The following is a 23,074-nucleotide window of genomic DNA, read 5'->3' as shown; positions in this document are numbered from 1 at the left end:
ATTTTTATTTGTTTATTTATCTTAACCCCTTTCTCTTTATTACTTTACTCACACCATGCCCCACACAACTTGATTTTCCTTGGTATCTGTAGGAACAGTAAGTGGGAAGATCTTTAGGAAACGGAGGGAGTACTATATAATCATAATAGTAATATGAATATTAAAATAATAGGCAATATTACAAATATAATACTATATAGTAATCATAGTGCTACTTTAATTAAAATTAAAATTTATTGATCATTGAATATCTAGATCTTATTAGAAATTGTTGGAATTTATTGCACCTAATTGAAACTTATTAGATTTTATTAGATCTGAATACCTGATTGAAACTTATCTGAATTAAATCGATTAGATTTGAAACTTATTAATTTTTTTTAAGGTCAACAAAACGCAATTTTTAGTGAATTTTAACAGGTAAGACGGTAACCAAACACCTAAACATGGTGCATTGTCCAAAAACTGAACACATAACAAGTGGCATATTCACGACATATATATATATATTAATGTACTTCCCGAGCTTGTACAATTGTTGTAATGAACAGTTGAACACCGTCGATAGTTGAGAATAACCCTAAGTAAGACACATGGAAGAAGAGGCTTTCATTATTCATTAATCAAGGGTTAATCATAATCACAACCATAATTATACTATTACTATTACAATATTCTCCCACTATCCTCTGCTTTTACGTCTCTTCCATTAAATTCCCTGTAAAAATTAGAACACCAAACAACAATTGAAAATGAGTTTAGTAGAGTTAATAACAAGAGTAGACGCAATTTGCAACAAATACGACAAGTACGACGTCGATAAACACCGTAATTTCGATGTTTCCGGTGAAGATGCTTTCGGTCGTTTCTACTCGGAGTTTCAGTCTAACATCGACGCCGTTGTCGCAAAATCTGACGCCGCTTCTTCGGAGAAAAATAGGGCTTCTGCTGTCGCTTTGTTTGCCGATGTTAGACGAACTAAAACTCGTTTACTTGAACAACTTCCTAAGTTACACAAATTAGCTCATAAAAAGGTGAATTTCTCTCTCTCCTCTCTTATTTACTGTTCATTTTGACTAATCATATCACTGTTTACTGCAATTTTGGCATCATTTTTATTGTTACTCTGTTTACTTAGTCTGATTTTTTTTTTTTTTTTTTTTAATTTGGGTTATCTGTGTTTATGATCGAGTAATTTAATAAACCTAAATTTATCGTGAGTATCAGTAAAAGAATTAATAAGTTCATACTTCTATAACTTAAAAGTAAGTTTAGATAATACTAATAATGTCTAATAAATTCAGATAATTTCGGCAAAAATTAAGTTTCGACACACCCATAAAATAAAACTTCAGTAGTTTCATAGAAGTTCAGGTAAGAACTAATTAGTTTTAATAAGTTAGATGAGTAAAATAAGGGGAAAGAACAGGACCTTTATCTGTAATTTTATTTGATAGGTATATATAAATAGTGTACTCTACTTTGATAGGAGTATACTATACACCTGAAAGATAGGGTCAAAGTTAGGGTTTGTATAGCGTAAAAGTCAAAATGTTGTGTTCATAAAAGAACAGAGGAAGTATAGTTTAAAATCAGTTTGTGGGTTTGGGCAAACATAAGTTTATATCAGAGGAAAAATTGTTGTCTCTTAGTATATAAGATGAATTACTTGAGAAAAAAGTTTTTATTATTTACTTTTGGTTAGCAATAGAAGAATTAGGCCTATTAAGTATAGTGAGAGGCTGAGAGCTGTTAATTGATTCAATATTTTGAGTTTTAGTTTTTGTTTGCTGATTTTTGGTTCTAAATTTTAGTATGTGATTTGGATTTGAGGAATAGTAATTGTGGGTAGCTGATTGTCCGTAAATTTTTAGCATCATTTAAGGTTGCCACGGTGTTTAACAATGATAAATACTTAGCATCATGCAGTAGTTATTGCATAAGTATTTGGAGTCGAAGATTGAAGAATAGGCTTGCTTTGGTGTTTGACAATGATGTATAATATAATGTTGGTATTATAAAACATAATTATCATAGGACCTGAAAGAAAAATGTAGAAGCAACAAGTATTCTTGGATCAAATGCATGTTTAACCTTTTCTTTCTGCTTTTGTCAGTTTTCTTATTTCTTTAGATGATATGCTTTAGGTGAAAGGGTTTTCAAGGGAGGAGCTTGAAGCTCGGAACGATTTAGTGTCTGTTCTGAAGGAGAGGATTGAGTCAATACCAGATGGTACACCAGGTATACCCAAGCAAAGTGGTGGATGGACGGCTGCAGCCTCAACAACAGCTGTTAGAATAGACACCCATTCAGGTATTCATCAGCTCAGAGATGCATGCTGCAAGCCATATTGCTGGTTATAGCTTAGGGGTCCTATGTTTTATGATAAAAAAATAAAAAAATCATTTTGCCCTCTAAAATACTCTGTATTTCCCCTCTAAATTCTGTATTTTTTCTAATTTATTTTCAACTTTTAAGAAAATTTGTTGAGAAACTGTTGTGGTAAGAACCCAATTCCTTTAAAGGTAGATCTTCCTGTGTTTAGATAGTGCTGGAGCCTGAAGCCCTAATTTGCTGACTTCTTGATGATGTTGTGAATGGTAGAGGCTTGGACTCGTACTGGGTATTTTCAGCAAAGTGAAGAGTCTGTTCAATTTAAGCAGGAGTATGAAATGCGGAAAATGAAGCAGGCAAGTCTTGCTTTCTACTGATCTGTTCTAAATAAGGCCATTGCATTCATCCCTATCCCTGATGAAAAAGAACACGTATCAGCTTCCATTCTCATGATCTTGTGGGTCAAATTTCTTGTTTGCACATGGGGCCAACAAATTTGGATATGATAGAGTGGTCAGTAAGCAAATGGAGAGTCAAGTCATGCATTACAAAGTAGATGTGTTTTAAATCTAAGGCTGAAGACTTGTTGTCTAGACGTGTTTCTCATTTTCAGCTCCATTCATTTTGTGCCATGCCAATGGTAGGATTAAATTGGGAAAGATCTTTGTTGACTTTGTATATCATGATATAGTTTGGTAAATTTCATATGGTTAAAATAGTGAATTAAGAGATTCTATAGCTCATATAAGTATATGTTTAACCAAATAGAATCTCTTCGGTTATTAAGTTTTTATGTCATGCAGGATGAAGGCTTGGATTTTATTGCTGAAGGACTGGATACACTGAAAGATATGGCCGAAGCTATGAATGAGGTTTGCTGGAAATATAATTCTTTAAGGCCATATCATACTTCCTTGTATGTTCCACTGTCATGGCCCTTGGCATTTGGTAATTGGTATTGATGTAAATTAAATATGTGCAGGAGTTAGATAGACAAGAGCCACTAATGGATGAAATGGATACTAAGGTAACTGTTTGATTCCCTCATCAAATTCTCATGGAGCCAGAATATTTTCATTATTGTTTTCTTTTGTATTTTTGTTGTCCTTTTAGTGTAATTTTTTCATCCAACCTCGATATTTGCTATAGCCATTTGATGTGATAGTAAACACCCTGCTGAAGGCAGTGAATATAGCCATGCTATCTTAAGCAGTCAAAAATTACTACTTTGATAACTGAAAAGGTGGATGTAGTATTGTAATAAGGATATGATTTTTGCTTTTAGTTATGAATTCTCTTAATGTTCGTATATTCTCAAATTATTGGTGCACCTTTTAGATGTTTTCACTTCTACTCAAAAGTACTATTTTCTTAGTATGACGATATGATCCGTCTTTTTGCATTATCCTAGGCTGACAGAGCAGCATCTGATCTCAAAAGTACCAATGTAAGACTCAAGGACACATTAAACCAGGTATGTTGGCTGCCTGCAGAACAGATTAGTTGATTACAGGTGATCGGTTGTACTAGTTAGATACTTAGATTATATTTTCCGTGCCCTCCCTTTTCTTACTTTGATGAATATAATATAAATTAAAGGATGGTTTTGATTATTTCAGCTGAGATCCAGTCGCAACTTCTGCCTCGACATCATACTCTTGTCTTTAATTTTGGGAATCGCTGCTTACTTGTATAAGTGAGTTCTATCGCTACTCCTATCCCCAAATATTTATCATCCTCTTTGCAGCTTCGTATTCTGTTTGAATCTCAATGTTCTTATATACATTGTCCGCTGAAGTGTTATTCCCTGTAGAAAACAGCCACAGAAGGCAGAGAAGAGTGGGGGCAGGAATGTAGAAGTCATAGTTTGTTAGTTTAGTAAGAAGAGAAAGTTCCAATATGATATACGAGCAATCGATTACAATTGAATTGCACATATTGCTGGAAAAAAATGGCCCCTTCATGATTTTAAGCCTTTAGGGGAATCTTTTCCTTTTATCAACCTATTATTTCTGTGCTTCAGCTTCTGGGTAACAACTATGTAACAACTTGTGCTCACTTGTGATAAAGAAAAAGAAGTTGTGTTCACTTTACTGAATCAGAAAACATATTTCTTCCTAAATATTCCTTCAAGTGGCTGTTTTGCTGTAATCTGATAATTTGGGTTAGAGATTGATACAAGAGTTTCCCGTTAAAGCATGGGTGGTTGAGGTTGTTCAACGGATTCATATGATAGGTCTTTCGAGGGAGTGATGGAGAGTTTAGACGACAGCTTTTGTTGATCTAAAGGTGTTGGGGATGAATAAACTGTGCCGGCCTTACTACTGCGCCACTGCGGTGCTCATGACTCATGAGTCCTGACTGTCTTCTCTGTTTCAACAAATACAGTAACATTGTACCTTCCATTTTCTGTCCCTTGTTTAGTGTAATGGCATTGACATATTTATGCAACCCAATATATCAGGGAAGAGAGCCCCCCTGGCCCTGGGTGGGGGGAGGATATTCAAAAGGGGCAAGATATTAATAACCAAGTAATTTTTAACCAACCAAATTTTTGTCACTTGATTGTGTGGGGCACTTATGTGATTAACTGATGTGGGGCCCACCTTCTCTTATCTAGGAGTAGTTATATGATAAGTTATCTAAATTAACAACAGCTCTTTCTTTTTTTCAAGAGAAATGCTCAGAAATTGGCTCCAAAATCTTATTTTGAGCTATCCTTTTCTCTCTGTTCTGGTCCTTTATATTTTCGTAATGATTTTCAATTGACCCCCATGATGCATGACTAGAATGCTCTATTGACAGGATTATGCCGGGTGGCAGAGAATTGAAACCTTCTCTTCTAGCCACTTGTATATCCTGATGTAACTGCTGAGTCCCCTCGTTCCGTTTCGTTGGTAGTAAAGAGAATATTCCAAATACAATAACGACTCATTTGTTAGTCAGAAATAAAGGGGATAATGGTGATACATTTATGTGTAATTTTGTGAAAATGTTCGATTGCAATACCTATCAAGCAGGCCGCAGAAGTTTGTATTCTTGCCCCACTTTGCTGCCATTATACCATGTTTTGTCCTTAGATGGGGACATGGAAATGTTAACAAATATACTGCTGTGGGTCAGTCTGGTTAGTGAGTTTGATAGTATCTGATATTTTATGTTCTCCTTTTTAGCCGTGGCTGACGAATCTGAAATTTGAATGCAGTGTGTTGAAGTGAGCTTGGCGCTGTCAGTTGTGCATAACTAGTACGTACCAGCTTTTCTATTGTAGAATTTGTACACACAGACACAGTATATTATGTATCTCCCGTCTATAGTTCTAACTTCTACGTATAAAGTATATTTTGTATCTCCCTTCTATGGTAACACACACACACATGACATATTACTCATGACTCATGCGTGGAGAGTCTAGTATGCTGTAGGATTGAATTCTAAGTATAGTTTTTCTTGTACGTACTTTGGGACTTGGGAGTATGGTTGTACTTGTACAGGCAACTAATCTGAAAAAGTATGATTTGGTTTTCAAATTGGTACCTCCGGAGAACACCCGAGAATTTGCACTATGAAGCTTTTAGGCATTAAGGGTTGTGTCTTGTTGTCTCCTTTTCTTTTACTAATGACCGAGATAAAATTTGATTCTTTTGTATCATCATTATATTGTTGATTTCATCGTAACATAAATCTTAAGCGAGTAATGCTTGGATTATACGGCGAGGAATATGATGTGTAATATGCTTCTAGATAACCAAGTTAAGCTTGGCCTAGTGTTGGCATTTTGCCTTCCAAGTTTCGATCTTGAGATTGGGAGTTCAGACACTTTGAGGGTAGGGATTTCCTTATCCTCCTCCCTTATTGTCATAGTGTCTAGCCCGCTAACCGTCTTTTATTGTCATAGTGTCTAGCCCGCTAACCGCGGGATCGGGTAGACCTGTGCGAGGTTTTGGTTCGGTAAGGCAAATCATTTTACCAATCCCAAAAAAATGCTTCTAAATAATGTTCTGTCCTTTATAATCTATAAATAGGACGCTAAAATCATGGATGTAATCTTGTGCTCTGGTATATTCTTGTTGTAATCTCCATGATATGTATTGATACTCTTGCAACTCCATTTATAACTTTCCCTCTTGTATCTCAGTATAAATATCATACATGGCATGGTGAATAATAATCCGCAGGAGAGTATTACCATTATCCAACAATTCTACTTCCATGTTCCTTATCTTTTAATCAGAACATCATGTTCTTTTTATCGTATGCTAATATGAAATACTGTTATTTTATGAATGAAGACTATCTTTTTTTATGCCAACTTATAAATTATAAATTATTTACTTTAAATTTTATATGATCTCCGATGAATAGAATCTAATTTACTATATTAACTCCACTTGTCCTATTTTATCATTTTGAACAACAAAATATTCTAATCTGAAATATAACATACACGGACAGAAATATGCAACAAACAATTTTTATTGACTTTGATTGGGATTACAATTTTTGGGCTTCTCCTGATATTATTAACTAGATAATTGGCCTACAATCTGGTAGTAGAGAGGATTAGATCATCAGACCGTTTGTGACTTATTAAGAAATTTTATTTTATGTATAGTATAGCTAAACCATATAGGCATATAGATGTGATAAAATTTAGGTGTGTACAAATATAGTAATGTAAACACCTTTTTTTTTTAAAAATTATAGTGATACAAAAAGAGTTAAATTTCTATTAGTTGTCTCGAAATTACTTAAAATCGTCTCGATCCACCAAATATTTTCAATTTTGGTGAAAAAATCGTTTATTTTATGTATAGCTAAACCATATAGGCATATAGATGTGATAAAATTTAGGTGTGTACAACTATATAGTAATATAAACACCTTTCAGAAAAAATAAAATTATAGCGATATAAACAGAGTTGAACTTCTATTCGTCGTCCCGAATTTACTTAAAATCGCATCGATCCATCAAACATTTTCAATTTTACCCTTCCTTTTTTTTCACCTCCTGCCACAACCAACCCACCCCCATCTCCAACCCCCCACCGCCCACGTCAAGCCCTACCACCATCTCATCAACCACCTATATTTCGAAAATATTTTGGGCTAAGGGTCAAATATCTGGCCAGGAAGTTCTACCCATTAAAATATTATGGACGTTCGGGCCATGGGTCAAACTTCGTGACCAGATATTCGGGTCATGGGTCGAACGTTCTAGCCAGACTTTCGATCCTTAGCCCCATTGAAATTATTTTTTTTAAGGGGTGGGTGGTGGCGGGGGAGGAGGAGGCGGGGGTGCGAGTGGAGGAAAAGAAAAAAGGGCAATATAATAAATTTAAATTAGGACCGGAGCGAGTTTAAGTAATTTTGCGACTGTTTAACAAATGCCTTTATAATCTTTTGGCGCTCTTGAATCATAAGCACCACGTTTTTTTCTTCTTCTTTACAACCACAAAAGCAATGATGTCACCTTCTCAAGCGTCAACAAACAAAACTGGTGTTCACCAAAAAAAAAAAATACTGGTAACGTATACAAGTCAAAAAACAAAAAACCATTTCTTCCTCAAATTTCTTTTTAATCTTTAGTTCTACATTTCTGGCGACTTTTAAGTCTTCTAGACAAACGACTTTAGTCTTCTTTCTTACCTATAAAAAAATTAAACAACTTTTAAAAGAAGACCATTTTACATTACTGCTTTAGTGCTTAGTGATAATAATTATCAATCACACTCTAAAACCTGCAAAAACCCCTTAAAAAAATCTCCCTTAAACCCTTATTTTCTCTCTCCTCTCTGACTTAAAAACATAATTCAATGAAACATGGAGAAACATTCTATTCTAAGTTGGTTCTTTGTGTACTTAAATCTCGTATTTTTTCTGGGATACTATGATTATTCATTTGCTGACCCACTTCCGTACAATTCATTCACCATTTCTAGTTTCAATTACCCACAAACAAAGCTCAAACCTTATGAATGGCGTTATATTAGAGGTGAGTTTTCTTTAATTTTGGGTTATTTTTTTAGTTTTTTAATCTTTAACTTGCAATTTTCATGTTATGTAATTAATTATGTGGTTTTCATTTTTGTTGGGGTGTTTTTGGTGTATGATTTGATTAGTTTAACCTTTTAAACTTTTTATAAAGTTTAGAACTTTATTAATGTGTTTATTTGGTGTTGTTTGTTCTTTAATGCTTTTTTAGAAGTTTAATTTTGGGTGGTGTTTGCCTGTTTGGTGTATGATTTGATTAGTCTAACCTTGAAAAATATTAGTGTGGTAGTTCATACTTATTGGTCAAAGATCATGCTTTTTTTTTTCAAATGTTTTGATATTTTTCACTTTCTAGAATTAATTGGGATCATAAAATAAACGGGTAATTTTTATTACTATTTGTTGATGGAATTAGTTCTCAACATGTTTTAGTGCAATAATTGGTTTTAATTTTGTAAATGATCAGTATTTGGAGGATTTTTGATCAACTTGTTAGATTCTTCACATAGATGGGTTAATGGAAGAGATTAATTCTTTGAATATTCTTGGAAAAAGAATAGTTTGTTTATTTTCTCAAGATATACTATATGATTGAGAAGCTAACATTCAGAATTCAATTGATTTTTAGTTCAATGTCTCCTAACTGTGTTTCGGTTCTTGCAGTTGATTTGCCGCCATGGTTTTCTTCGATGTCTATCGGACTACAATCGGATGTCGACCTTGTAAGTACAATTAGTAAGTCTACTATGACGCCATCTCATAGTACTTATTAATTTATTATCTTTAAGAATGTATTTCTTGGAAAAATTTTGCTTCAGGTTTTTATCAGTAAGAATTGATCCTTGTCTTTGTTTCGCTTTTCAATAAATCTAAAAGTTGAAAGTCTACAATGTTACATCTCTAGGTTCATTACCAAACATAAACTTCTAAAAATGAGTAGTGTGAGTGAGTAAAAGCTGTAATGGTTACATGAAGCGAGAAGTATGTGGCTTGTTGAGTCATCATAATGTCGAGTTTTAAGATGATCGTCTTGGAATTGGATTGTCAAAGGTCTATACATTGCACTTATTCACATTTTTATGACTTGGAAATTATTACAGGACCCTGGAAGTGTGGAAAAGATTTCCAAAAGTACGCTGCCACTGATTTGCTTCAGAGATGGAAGTCCCCCTCTGCCTGATTCTTCGAACAAGGCTTTGAAGCATCTAGGTGATAGGTTACACTGGAATCTCATATTGAATCTAGCACAAGGAGTCTTTGTCATCAGATTTCCAATTCTTTGTTATTTAAATTTTGGGTTCTTATCGAGTTATTGATGTTGTTGTGTTGGGCTAGTATTTTGTCAGCTCATGCATCCTTTGGAAAGTGTTATAATTTGGAGGATAATCGTTTGTGGTGCAGTTTTAGGATCTCTTTCAAATGGATCAATTGGAGCCATTGAAGGCCTGCAAAATGCAGAGCTTTGCTACCCTTTGGAGAAAAGGGTATCTTTGAAATTAACAAATGAACAGGTACTAATATTTTGTTCTCTGATGTATACTATGAGTTTGAGGAATGTTTCATGAAGATTTGAGAAGCTCATTTATTCTTTGTTAGGAATCTCGTTCTGGAACACTGGAAGTTATTGAACTCTGGCGGTCTAATTTGCAACTGTTCTGTGCAGATAACGCCAGGTGTCTTGTATGCTGGCCTCTTTAATGGAGTTGGAGCTATGAGGACACAGTCAAAGATGGTAATCTACACGCTGCAGATTTTTGCTTATTTTGTTTGTTTAGTCTTTTATTGCTGGATCTTCTTTACGCAGTGCTAACATGGAGTCTTCTTCAAACCATTGGACTTATTACCTGTTTTGAATTTCTTGAATGGTATTGGACCTATCAGTAGAGAAAATTATGTGTTCTTTCATGCTGTATCTTCAAAGAATTCTAAGTCAGCAAGAGTGGTAAATTTTATTGTTGAGTCCCTTGCTGTTAGGATTTATATCAATTTGCTAAATTAGTTTTCAGATGTTTGCTTTCGTGTGCTCCAGGATGATCTTTATCTAACCTGATTTTCTTAGCGTACGCATGTCAGTTGGGCATGCGTGAAGCGTGTTTGATTACAGTGCAGGTTTCATGCCAGCCAACCAGAAAGGACTTTCTTTTTAGAGTATTATATGTTTATGCAATTATGCTTTCATCTCTTTGGTATAGTTTCTTTATTGTAGTATAAGTTAGGGTTTCTGCTCTCAAGTTTATAATTCGAAGGTTCAGAAATGAATGGTGGTGATTTGGTGAATCATATATTTGATCTGTCTTGGAGAGCAGAACAATGCTGAACTTAGATTATTTTACAAAGAAGATAAATACAATATTTTTGAGGACAGAAAATGTATTGTCGAGCTTGATTAGGTATATGGTTCACCTGTAGGTTGGAAACCCAAATACTTCAAATAATACAACATATGGCTTAATTCTTTTGCCCTAAAAATCATAGTTTTTTCTGCATGTACATAACTGTTGTCTGCATAAAAGAATGTTTAAACAAAATGGCTCGTATGGATTTGTTAATTCTCAGTTTTGGGATGTGCAGATTAGTAGAGGAAGTCCATACTCCTTTACTGCAAATGTGAGTGTGGAAGGATGTGTAACATCAAACTTGTGGGGCCAATTTTGTAACCAGAGTATCAGAGCACTTTCTTGTTCTCAATTTAATGCTGATCCTTTGACAAATGAATCTGTTGCTGACTTAAATGATAGAACTACAAATCATGTGGTTTCTTGTGGAAATTATGTTGAATATACTTGCCTTGGGGATAATGGAACCAGAGTCTACTCCTTGGAAGTAATCGGAATAGTAGAGCGATTGACCTTTTCTGCAACAAACATCCGACTAAACAAAACATCATCAGTTAACAACGCAGATAAATTTGGAACATTTGCTATAATGTGTTATGCTCGGTATGGTTCAATTGCTCTGGCAACCATGCATGATTTCTCTGGTGACATAAGTAAAGGCTCTCTAATTGTCCCATTACCAAAGATAGGTCGCTGGTATATCACTATTGCCGCTGTTAATTTAACTGTAGGATTTGATGTGGTTCAAAATAGTGTTTCAAGAGTTTGCTACTCCCTAGTATGGCAGGTGGCTGAATGCCCTTTGGGAAAAGCTGGTTTTAACTGTTCTTCGGAAATATACACGCTTCAGGTCAGATTTCTTTAATTGTCTAGCTCTCTAAGAAGTATGCTGTATTCTTCATTTATATATTTTTCAAAATCTTTGAGATATGTTTTCTTTGTAAGGTGTATAATTGTGCTTTACTTATATGCGTCAATTCAGTCAAAGTTATTATCTATCTACTGCATTAAGCAGACAACTCGTTAAGATGGGAAGATTTCTCTCGACTGTCCACATTATTGCTAATGTTTCGAATTTCTGATGAGTAATTTGTTATGCTCTTTTTATGGTAAGATGTGATTTTGTTTTCAGTAGCATTGCAATACTTAAAACGACAACATTTGATCCAGATGATGAGTATATAGCTTCGTATCTGCATGTTCTTTTTATCCGGCTTCTGCCCCCATATTCTAATTGTTTTTTTAACGTAGCACTGAGCTTAATCTTGGTACTTATACTTTTATTTGCTGACTTTAAATAAACTTACCTTGGATGATTAAATTATTGATGCTCGAAGATAATTTTTCTGCAGACAGTTTTGAGGAAAAATCCATCTGTTCCCTTTGAATCTTATTATTTGCCGCTGGATGGGAAAGTGTCTTCTAATTCAGCCAACTTCCCTCTTGGACCCCTTTTAAGCAACGTGACATTCACAACAAATTTAGGTGCCACTTGGACTTACTTTGTCCTTGACATTCCTCGTGGTGCAGCTGGTGCAAATTTGCACTTCAAACTAACATCAGAAGAAAAGGTTGCTTATGAAATATATGTGAGATATGGTGGGCTTCCATCTGCTGATATATGGGATTTTTACTACATAAACCATACGAACAGCAGCGATGGTTCTATGTTTTTCCTTCTCTATAATTCTAGCAAAGAGATGGTGGATTTCTATGCCTTATACGCTAGGGAAGGAACCTGGAGTTTTGGATTGAGGCATCTGAGCTCCATTGATAGTGCATCCTCACAGAAGACAGCAGTTTCCATTTCTCTTGAAAGGTGTCCTAAGAGATGTTCTAACCCTCATGGAACATGTCAAAATTTTGTAGATGAAAGTGGTTTGACAGTATACAGGTGTAGTATATTAGTTTTCGAACTCTCTGTTTTATGTGTCAAGGTTGTCTTAGGTTTTCGTTCTGATATTCTCAACATTCATATTATAATGTCTTCCGCAGCTACTGTGCTTGTGACCGGACACATGGAGGGATTGATTGCAGCATTGAAATTGTATCTCATCGAGGTTTGTTTCGAATCTATCATTTAATGGAGAAAACATGCTGTTGACCCACTATTTTTCCTGCTAAGCCTTCTTGGTGCAATGTTGTCACTCTTGCATCTTTTTTGCCCCCTATTTTTTGGAAAGAAGCAAGCTGAAATTCTCTTCACGCTCACGATTTTATAGAAATCAAGGAGTTAATAAATCAATTTATATGAGTTCCTTTGTGACAGCCATGATCTAATTTGTCAAGACAACATCTAATTTTTTCACATGATTGGTCCAATGTGTTGACTAGAGAAATAATTAAGTATTTGATTTGCATCATGTTGGAAAAGCTTTACTCGTGAATTATATATATTTCGGTATAAAAGTAGATTTCAGTGATACACCATACATGATCACTTCCCTCCTAAAAGGTTTTGAGTTTTGACTAGTGGACTTTCCATGGGAAGAAATTTTAATATATGCAAACTAAAAAATTGGCTTAATTCTTGCATCATGCTGGAACTGCTTTACTCGTGCATTATTATTTTCTTTTCTTGTTTATAGAAGTAGATTTCAATTGTATACTAGACTTGATTACTTTCCTGCTAATTTTTTTTGAGTTTTCACGGGTGCTCTTTTCATGGGAGGAAAATTCTAATATATGCAACTAAAAAGTGATGCAGGACACGTGTGGCAATCAATTTCTCTTATTGCATCTAATGTTGCTGCTGTTCTTCCTGCATATTGGGCTTTCCGAAATAAGGTAAATTTATGAGTTTGATGAACGTTAAATATTTTTGACTCGGCGAACCTGTAACTATATCAATTTACACCTCCTCAAATTTTCAATGAGTGTGACTGTTAAGGTATCTTTGCTGAATGTTGTCTGTCTCTTATTCCTAATGCAAAATATTTGGCGTAGGCATTTGCAGAGACGATTATCTTTATGTCCAGTGGAATTTCGAGTGGACTTTATCATGCTTGTGATGTGGGCACCTGGTGTGCGTTGACATATCATGTATTACAGGTAGTTTTTTCTTAAGCTCTGCTAGGTTGAGCCGAATACATTTTCCAAGGAAAAGCACAATTTAAAATGAGTTTTACTTGTTTGGTTCCTTACTCGAAAAGTTAAGAGAAAAGAAAAATAAAAATGGAGAAGAGATGATGGATAGGAGAAGAGAAAGAGGAAGATGAGAAATAGGAAGGAAAATGTGAAATTCCTTCCTCTAAAAAAGGAAATGTGTCCTTGGAAATAAACTATTTTTCTCCTATTACACACCAAACAAAGGAAAATGTGAAAACAACTTATTAAGCATAATGTTTCCCTCCCAATCAACACTCTCTTAATTGAGCAACACTTGTGCAAAACTGTTATCTTGTTGCATGAAGCAACTATAATGGGGCAGTATGTATCAGCAGTCTGTTCGTTGGTCAAGTGGATATCCGCATTAGTGCTAATGTATTGTTTTGTGCTCCTGTATTCGTGTACATACTGCCTCCTTTTTTAATTAGTTGGAACGCTTTGACTTTGGCACTATTTATATGCTAACCTTGATCGGAGTTCTTTCTATATAGAACAAATTTTAGAGTGTAAGATGTTGGATTTATCTCAGTAAATATTGACAAAATATAAATTTTCTTTAATCTTTTTACTCATAGATGATAATAATGTTAATGGCCTAAGCGATGCATTGGCAAGCGTGAATGTCAAATCGTTGCAACTAAGAAAATTAGAGAAAATATGTGTTACTGATAAGTTCTATAAATTTTTGTGAAATATCAGTTTATGGATTTCTGGCTGTCTTTTATGGCTGTGGTGAGTACGTTTGTGTATTTGGCTGCAATCGATGAAGCTACAAGGAGAACAATCCATGCTGTGGTATCAATTTTTACAGCTTTAATGGCCATAACTGGGGCAACAAGGTCAGTATAAGTGTACAACTCTTAGGCTCTGTTTGGTAGGGCGTAAAACGTTTTCTCGGAAAACTGTTTTCCTCTATTTTTCAGTTTTACATTGTTTGGTTGGCAAAAGAGTGTAAAACCATTTTCCCATGGGGTAAAACTGTTCTCCCAATGATGGAAAACCATTTTCCTTTCAAAATGAAGGGAAAACTATTTTCCTTATCTCTCTTGTACACTCCACTCACTACCTCCTTACTTTCCCTTTCATTTTCCTTTCATTTCATCATTTTTTTTACATCGAACCAAACAACGGAAAACTAATTTTGAAATTGTGTTTTCCATTGTAAATTGTTTTCCATGAAAATCATTTTACACTGAAAATGTTTTACGCCCTACCAAACGGAGCCTTAATGAAAAACTTTTAACTCGATTCAAGAATATTTTCCTGACTGTAATGAAAATTGCAGGTCTGCAAATTTAGTTCTTGTAATCGTCATTGGGGCAACAGCTCTGTTTGTTGGTTGGCTCATTGAGCTGTCCACTAAATACAGATCATTGTCATTCTCTGCAGGATTTTGTTTGAGTGAAATGTTCAGGTAACTGCTATCCAATTATTGCAGTGAATTTCCCTTTTAGTCTTGATTTCCATTAGGTGAGGAAAGGGGGAAAAATATTAAATTGCAGTATAGAAGTTGAAATTTAAAACCCATCAACTCCCTCCGTTCTGCAACACTTACCCATTTTTTTATATGTTCGTAGCACATCTTTGATCATTTATGTCTTTAGTTACATATTAATAAAGATTTTTAAAAAATAATAATTTGAAAATACACATTGAAGCGTATTTTACAAGATTCCACATGACATTAAAGCGTATTTAACAAGATTCCACATGATAATACCTTTTCTTATATATTAGTGAAAAGAGACGATCAAAGTTGATGAACTTAAACTTTGAAATAGAAAACGGGTAAACGATTGCACGATGAAGTATATCCTATGCAGGCATGAAATTAGATGATTATTATTTAGTTTTTTGGCTACAAGGTGACTATCTTAGAGTTCATGTCAGACTATGAACAAACTTCGTTACTGTTCCTTGATTTTGTCACCTTATGACAAATTTATCAAGGAAGATGATAACAATCAAGGTAGGTTGAAGTGTTGGTCGCATTTATGCTATGTCATGCTATATACGCATTTCTTGTATTTGAATGTTGACAAGTGTGTTAATATGCCTTTTTTTTTTAGCTGGCACAACGTAAGAACATCACTTCATAATTGTGTTAAGATGCTGTTGAAGCGTTTCCGTTTGGGTCTTTTGCTGGCTGGTTTTGTTGCACTGACAATGGCTGCTGTAAGCTGGAAACTTGAAACTTATCAGAGTTACTGGATTTGGCATAGGTAATTGTTTCTCAATAATGTATTTGGTCTCCTTGTTGTTCACAAAGAAGACTATAGTTGAAAAAGAGGAACCCCAACTCTTTGTGATTCTTCTCTTTTGTTCTGATGTTTTTCCCCCCTTTCGGTGCAGTTTATGGCACGTGAGCATATACACATCTTCTTTTCTCTTTCTTTGCTCGAAGGTTACACCTAGAGCAGCCGATGTTGAGAACCAGAGACCAGAAAATGGTAACTACCAATTGACTCGACAGCAATCGATATCTCGTGGAGGTGATTAGAGTAGAGCTCTTAACTTTATGTGCTGAAGACGGCTTACATTATGATACCTGTTTCTTGGATACATCTCAACTATCCATGTGGTTAGATTTTGTATGGAGTGAACTTCTGCAAAATACGGGGTTGAGTACAGTACTACAGTATAGTGAATATAGTAAAATATTGAACACATTGAAAAGGCTAGAAATGCAATATATAGGTCAAGGGAAGATCAAAGATTTTCCTCCTTGTAGTGGAAAGTGTCTTTCCCTGGTTGCTCATGTACAGAGAAAAAAAAAAGTTTTCTCCTTTGAATATGATGTAGCTACACTGGACATGGTATATAGATCAATATACCTCATTTCTGATATCCTTCTTTCTTCTCTTACATGTCTTGTATCTTAAAACAAGCAGAATATTCAGCAGGGTGAAGATATGTGTTTAGAATTCAAACAGTAAAGTAAATATCGTTTGAGATTGCTGAGCTTCACATCTGCAGCTCTAGAAGACGATCACGGCATCAGCAACGAAAGCACGGGTTGTCCTATCAAGATTCTCGGGGAGAGAGAGCATGTCTCCAAAGCTAATAACTCTAGGAAGTCCTTGCTAATGCTCCATATTATCTCTACACAGTTGGCTGATTCTTTCTCTGTGGAGGTAAGCATGTGAAGGCCAGTTCAAGATCTTTTTTACCGTTACGAAATTCGCTGTGGTTGCTTCTACCCTTGGATCAGTAATTGATTCTGCATCTCCTTGTGTGAAATTCAGTGTGGCCTGCACGTCATAGCATCAGCATTATCATAAACTGAGTAAATGTACTGTGAAATTTTTATGCACATCAAGTATGCAAGTTTTATCATTGCCTTTCTACGTAGGGTGTGTTTGTTTGGGAGGAAAATCATTCTTCATGAAAAGTAATTTTCCTGTTTGGTTTTGGAATAGGTAAAAATGATTTTCCCTTAGGTTTTGAATCAAAGAGTCTACAGTAAATGCCACCGTGAAGATATAAATTGAAATATATAAACCGCCCTATTCTCTCTCAACCCCTCTTTTTGAATCAACATCGGTTGTCACACCTCTGAATCTGATATGGGTTGAACTATTTGTCTTTGCTGAAGAGTCTCCACTCTCTAGTGAGATTAAAAAGTATGCCTAATTTGCTTGCTTGCTTGCTGTGCAACTTCCTGCATTTTGGCTGTAGATGACGAACCCTCGAGATGACGATGATCAAGGTCTTTCGTCTAGTAATGTAGGTAACAGACAATGTGATACAAAGATTATGAATAAGCTAAGCGAGAAGTGGGCATAGAAGATGCACACTTTAGTGAAACTGAAACAGACATCTAGATGATAGGGACTTGATTACCAATCGACTCAACAGCATTCGATATCTCGTGGAGGTTATTAGATAAGAGCTCTTAACTGCGCTTTGCTGAAGACGAATCGCTTAGATTATAGCACCTGTTTCTTGGATACATCTCAACTATTCATGTCCGTAGATTGTAGTGGGTATAGTACAAGATTAAACGTGTTGAATAGGCTAGAAATTCAATATATAGGTCAGGGGAAGATCATAGATTTTCCTGCTTGTAATGGAAGTTGTCTTTTCCTGATTGCTCATGTACAATGTTAGGTAAAAAAAAAATGGTACAAAGATCAAAATGACCTATACTTGCTTTCTCTTACATCTCTTGCATCCCAAAACAATCAGAATATACAGCAAGGGCAAAAAAATATGTGCACATAATTCTAAGAGGATAGTAATTGTCATATGGGATTGCTGAGCTTAATATCTACAGCCCTAGAAGATGATCACGGCATCAGTGATGCAGGGTAGCCCTTCCTATCGAGTTGCTTCTCTGCGTGCTTGGGGAGAAAGGGCACGCATCTGCAGCTAATAGCTCTCTGAAGTCCTTGCGAATGCTCCAGAGTATCTCGGCACATCTCTGCATTGTTGGGCGATTCTGGCGCTGTGGAGCTAGACATATTAAGGCCAATTCAAGGATCTTTTCTACAGCTATGACATTTGCTATGGTTGCTTCTACCCTTGGATCAATGGTTGATTTTGCATCTCCTTCTGTGAGCTTCATTATGGCCTGCACCTCATGCGTTACCATAAACTCAGTAAATTTACTGTGATATTCATGCAGCTCAAGTTTGCAAGTTTTTATCATTGCCTTTTTTTTTCAGGCTGTGTTTGCTTGGGAGGCAAATCATTATCCATAAAAACTAGTTTCTCATTTTCCCCTGTTTCATCTGAGGAGTGAAAATCATTTCACTTAGAGCCCGTTCGGTATCACCGTAAGTTTCCAGTTTTTGGTTTTATGAATATAAAAGTCATATGATATAAAAGGATAATAAACTTAAAATTAGTCATATTTATACTAAACATGTCAATTCTGAAAACTGACAACTAAAAACTGGAAACTACTTATGGTTTCCATATTTTTGTTTTTGGTTTCCAAAAAAACTGAAAACTGGAAACAAAAAACAATAACGAACGAGCCCTTAGGTTTTGAATTTAGTTTCCTGAAAGTGGAAGTTTTCCCCTCTTTTTAAGAAAGGAAAGCCACATTATCCTCTTGTCTTCCTCTTCCCCTTCCCATTATTTCCTTTCTTGAAACACGATTTCTACTGAGATATACTTTCCACTGAAACTATATCCAAGTCAAAATATTTAATTTAACAACCTTGATACTAAGAATGAAGTTTGAAACATGATTTCAGTTGCAACATACTTTCCATTGAAGATAAAGTTCACTTTAAAATGTTTTCCTTTGAGCAACCTTGATACTAAAAGAAGAAAAACCAGCTACAACATTCATTCATGGCTACAAGGATTAGCAGAAAGGGGTGCTGAGCTTTCAACTTGAACAATTTTGATGTGTTTTCTCAAGAAATTTTAGTACTTTATACTTTTCCTCTTGCAACTTATGGATTAGTGGAACTTAAAGGAGAGTTGCTTCTACTAATTTAAACTGGGTAGAGGTAAGACCATGTACACATCGACTACATATAATGGGTTATGATGTTGTTAAGATATGAAAGAGAGAAAAACTCAATGTTAAGCCACATCGAATGTTACTCGAGCTTTGAAGTCATTCACATCAAAATTCCATTCATGAAATTGAAACTAAAACAAGCAGATGAGGTTTTGCATACCCATCTTGCTGTAATCCGCTCTTTCATCATGCGTTTATTTTCAATAGGACGCCTTCCAGTCACCAATTCCACCAACAATACGCCAAAGGAATAAACATCGCTCTTCTCAGTGAGTTGGTATGTCTGAAGGTATTCCGGGTCTAAGTATCCAGCAGTGCCTTTAACTTGAGTAGACACATGAGTGATACCGGAATCTCTATCAGCTGCTACACGGGCAAAACCAAAGTCAGCAACCTTTGCTCGACAACGTTCTGTGAGAAGAATGTTGGAAGATTTAATATCTCTATGAATGATAGGATTATCTGCACCAAATTTCAGGTCCTCAGTAAGTAACCTCAAATATTCTCTCAAGGTCTACAAACATAAACAAAGTATTTCCTTTTGCTGTTTTTGTATAACATCTACATTCACTTACCTGTATACACGTGAAGATAGGTAATGGCATGAGCTATATCAATTGCAATGTCGAGTCTTGCAGCCATATCTAAAGCCTCACCACGGAAACCTGTATCAATGTTGCAGTAAACGGCGATTGAGCAAATTCATGTATCATATGGTCTGACATAGACAGACAACTATCAGTTCAGCAAAAAATTGTAGAAGTTTCATGAACAGGCAAAAAGTTGGTCTATGAAAAATTATACAAAAAGACACTTAAAAGTGTTAAAAAGTATAAGTTCAGCAAGATACAGATAGAATTCATGGTATGGCTGATCAGTAGGTGATCACCTCGATAACTTTTCTTCGTTATATAAATAGTGCTACAAAAATTAAGTGGATACAGAGGACTTACAATCCAAGTGTTCTCTAAGAGTTCCATTAGGAACATACTCAACGACGAGGAGTCTCTCATCTTTCTCCTCTAGGAACCCATAACACTTTACCAAGTTCAAATGGTCCACCTGAGCTAGTGTCTGGATTTCAGTTCGAAATTCTGCTCCCAAATGGTTACCATAACCGCTCTGTAAAGATCACAAACAAATCAAAGAAAAATTTCTCTTAGAATATGAATTACTCTCTAGTTAAGTAAGAGAGTGTTTGGTTGGGATGATAACATTTTTCAGGAAAGGCATTTTCCTATTATCCTTTGGTTTGTAAGCATTAAATGGTGGAATATAGGTTCTTCAATGGTGTGAAAATTAGTTCTTTCAGAGACGGGAAACATCTTCCTTTCATAATGAAGGAATGCCACATTTTTTTCCTATCCCTTTTCCTCTTTCGCTTCTCCCCATCCCTTTGCATATCCTCTAACTTCTCTTATAAAGAATCGAGCAAAGAAAAAGCAAGTTACAACTATGTTTACCCTTGGAAAAATGTTATTTCATGAAAAACTATACTCCATTATAAATGTTTCCCGTCCAAACAAACAACATCGAAAGATATTTTATCCTCCAACGTACCCTTTTGGCTCGTTTCACTGCGACAAGGGTGCCATCATCCAAAGTTCCTCTATAGACTGTCCCAAAACCCCCTTGACCAAGTCTAAAGGAAGGGTCGAAATTCTTTGTTGCCTTGTATATTTGTGCCATGGTAAACTTCCCTTTTCTAAGATCGCTCTCCACAGCTGGAATGTATGATGGAAATGCACCATGTTTCTTCTCACTCCCACTTCTACCAGATGAAACTGAAAATCAAGCAACTTCAAACTTCATTATCTGACTCATACAAACAATCACTCCAAATACTAAAAGAAGCATTTATCTATTGTCACTAAATATCATGCTTCATCTTTCCTTTAATCCGCGATTGATATAGAGATCATATGTAATGCATATCATGCTTGATCATCACATTTAGCTTCAGGAGTTGTATTTCCATTGCCATTATTATGACTAAAAGATTAGGCATCATCCAGAGAAACATAATTACAGGAAAATCACTAGCAAAGAACAAGAAAATTCCATATTCTACGACTTCAACTACAATCAATCAAGTATATATTGAATCAACTGAGCCATATGGGTGAGTCGCATAGCTAGTCACCCATTAACAATATACGAGTTACCTAAGAGCAGATCAAAGTGTCGCATCGAAAATGTTGTGGTGGGACTATATAAAATCTGTACTAGTCTTATGTTCCATGTCTGTCTGTCCCTTTGATAGAAAGAATATAGTACATTATACATCATAAGTTCATAACCCATCCTAGTCCTACAGATCAGAAAGTAAGCCAATCTAAGAAAAACTTCTAACTTGGCTAAAACTTATCTAACCATTTCACTATGAAGAAACTAATGAGCTGAAAAAAAAAGGTAAGGAACTACCAGAAGATGATTTTAGTTGCTGAAAATTACTCTTCTTTTTCCTTGACTTAGGAGGATCATCATCCTCCGGAGGCGTGAAACAATCAATAAAGACTCCAGCAATGGCTTTGGCAGCGTATTTAACCGGGTTCCCTGATCTCCGGCGACTCTTGGAAACAGCTAAGGTATTGGACACAGGAGAATGAGACAGAGTCTCATCTGTTATGGCCATATCAGAACTCCACTCCTCAGTACCACTATCATTGCTTTTCATTCTTGATACTTTCAGTAAAACACCAAGAGAAGAAAAGAGAGAGTCAGAGAATTGTGTAGGGGTAGATTAAGATATGGTTGGCAGTTGTTGGCAAGTTGTCTCTGCTGAGGACTGAATAAGATAGAGAATGAAAGAATGAAAGAAAGAAAGATTGCAAGACTTGGATATTTCAACGGTTTGGGTCCAGTGAGTACTGAGCTAACATTTTTAAATTTAATGAGATACTAACGTTTATATGTCCAAATTAGTGGTCAAGAAAATTCACTCTACTCTCAAATCTTACATTTCTTGTTCATAATATGGTAACTTGGTAAGAATAAACATGTGTTTTTCTAATGGCATGTTCTCTTCGGCATAAAACAGCTGAATTGAATTGAATTGAAATGAATAGTGATATGTGAGAGTAAAAGTATTGTCCAAAGCTGAACTGAACTGATTTGAACTGAACTGAATTAAACTGAGCTGAACTGAAAATAAGTTGGGGAGAATATGCCCTAAGTTTTCGATATTAGTTCTAGACTAGCTAATCTGAGTAATCTCTAATGACTAACCTCTTTTATTTCGTCTTATATTTTTCGCTCTGAGTTTTTCGTAACTCTGAGATGTCATTTAGGAAACTACTTTAACGTTTGGACATTAACCATCAACAAGTATCTTCTTGGATAAATAAAAAGGTTATAATTCCAGTCCTAAAACTAAGTATTATTATTCGTAACATATTTGTTATAAATTTCCAATATATTTTGACCCCTATATATTACAGATTCTGAAAAGCAATTATGTATTATTTAGAAATTTCAAAAAAATAATTAATGAGATTGTAATAATTTAGTCTTATCTTTGGACTGATATATATGACAAAGGGTGCATAATTGGGCCACTGAGAAAGGGACTGCTATCAAAGAATCAAACTAAAATGTTAGCCTTTTTAAGAAACAAACAAGAATATTATCATTCAATGAAATTCAGCAGCACATTAATAATTTATTACTCTACATTGTCCAAAAAAAAAATATTAACATCTCTATCAAAATTCCGTGCAAGTTAAGTATAGCATAAGATTATCAAAGTTTAGAGTGTAAGCTGCTCATTTGTCAAATCCAACCACCTCCCAAGTCCCACCCCCCTTTTTTGGTTTCTTACTAA

General features: G+C 35.2%; 3 protein-coding genes across 5 annotated transcripts; 2 read left to right on the top strand and 1 right to left on the bottom strand.

Annotated features, from left to right (window-relative positions):
* Positions 1-532: 532 nt before the first annotated feature.
* LOC104887165 (syntaxin-71) lies at positions 533-5,919 on the top strand. Its single transcript, XM_010671766.4, has 8 exons — positions 533-1,034; positions 2,148-2,313; positions 2,605-2,690; positions 3,138-3,206; positions 3,317-3,361; positions 3,746-3,808; positions 3,954-4,030; positions 5,540-5,919. Exons 1-8 carry the CDS (start codon positions 753-755, stop codon positions 5,550-5,552), a joined length of 801 nt encoding a protein of 266 aa, XP_010670068.1. The 5' UTR covers positions 533-752; the 3' UTR covers positions 5,553-5,919.
* Positions 5,920-7,744: 1,825 nt separating this feature from the next.
* Positions 7,745-16,619, top strand: LOC104887174 (hypothetical protein). 2 transcript variants are annotated; one of them, XM_010671773.4, is made up of 14 exons: positions 7,745-8,329; positions 8,992-9,050; positions 9,429-9,537; positions 9,730-9,839; positions 9,992-10,060; positions 10,900-11,514; positions 12,017-12,558; positions 12,660-12,724; positions 13,372-13,451; positions 13,611-13,715; positions 14,472-14,611; positions 15,058-15,186; positions 15,842-15,994; positions 16,125-16,619. In XM_010671773.4, exons 1-14 carry the CDS (start codon positions 8,158-8,160, stop codon positions 16,270-16,272), a joined length of 2,496 nt encoding a protein of 831 aa, XP_010670075.2. In that variant the 5' UTR covers positions 7,745-8,157; the 3' UTR covers positions 16,273-16,619. The 2 variants fall into 2 exon arrangements, with proteins under 2 accessions (XP_010670075.2, XP_048494154.1); XM_048638197.2 differs by having other exon boundaries at positions 8,260-8,329; positions 8,992-9,063; positions 9,925-10,060.
* Positions 16,620-17,778: 1,159 nt separating this feature from the next.
* Positions 17,779-22,067, bottom strand: LOC104887178 (calmodulin-binding receptor-like cytoplasmic kinase 2). Of its 2 annotated transcripts, none has more exons than XM_057395390.1 (6): positions 21,676-22,067; positions 20,812-21,035; positions 20,205-20,373; positions 19,827-19,916; positions 19,412-19,614; positions 17,779-18,345 (listed from the first exon to the last, which is right to left on the bottom strand). In XM_057395390.1, the coding sequence occupies exons 1-6, from the start codon at positions 21,926-21,928 to the stop codon at positions 18,070-18,072; spliced, it is 1,215 nt and encodes a 404-aa protein (XP_057251373.1). In that variant the 5' UTR covers positions 21,929-22,067; the 3' UTR covers positions 17,779-18,069. The 2 variants fall into 2 exon arrangements, with proteins under 2 accessions (XP_057251373.1, XP_010670077.2); XM_010671775.4 differs by having other exon boundaries at positions 19,412-19,713; positions 21,676-22,066.
* Between the last annotated feature and the right edge of the window lie 1,007 nt (positions 22,068-23,074).

This window comes from Beta vulgaris, chromosome 1, assembly GCF_026745355.1.
Source record: "Beta vulgaris subsp. vulgaris cultivar EL10 chromosome 1, EL10.2, whole genome shotgun sequence".
Taxonomy (NCBI): domain Eukaryota; kingdom Viridiplantae; phylum Streptophyta; class Magnoliopsida; order Caryophyllales; family Amaranthaceae; genus Beta; species Beta vulgaris.
This window is presented reverse-complemented; position numbering and strand designations above follow the sequence as displayed.

Bases quoted from the DNA above. Each gene is read 5' to 3' on its own strand.
- LOC104887165 (XM_010671766.4), top strand. From the start codon at position 753: ATGAGTTTAGTAGAGTTAATAACAAGAGTAGACGCAATTTGCAACAAA. The intron at 2,314-2,604 runs GTATTCATCAGC...TGTGAATGGTAG, and splicing joins TAGAATAGACACCCATTCAG to AGGCTTGGACTCGTACTGGG. The intron at 3,362-3,745 runs GTAACTGTTTGA...GCATTATCCTAG, and splicing joins TGGATGAAATGGATACTAAG to GCTGACAGAGCAGCATCTGA.
- LOC104887174 (XM_010671773.4), top strand. From the start codon at position 8,158: ATGGAGAAACATTCTATTCTAAGTTGGTTCTTTGTGTACTTAAATCTC. The intron at 9,051-9,428 runs GTAAGTACAATT...AAATTATTACAG, and splicing joins TACAATCGGATGTCGACCTT to GACCCTGGAAGTGTGGAAAA. The intron at 13,716-14,471 runs GTAGTTTTTTCT...GTGAAATATCAG, and splicing joins TGACATATCATGTATTACAG to TTTATGGATTTCTGGCTGTC.
- LOC104887178 (XM_010671775.4), bottom strand. From the start codon at position 21,928: ATGAAAAGCAATGATAGTGGTACTGAGGAGTGGAGTTCTGATATGGCC. The intron at 21,036-21,675 runs GTAGTTCCTTAC...CTTGATTTTCAG, and splicing joins GCAACTAAAATCATCTTCTG to TTTCATCTGGTAGAAGTGGG. The intron at 19,714-19,826 runs GTAAGTGAATGT...AATTTGGTGCAG, and splicing joins CTATCTTCACGTGTATACAG to ATAATCCTATCATTCATAGA.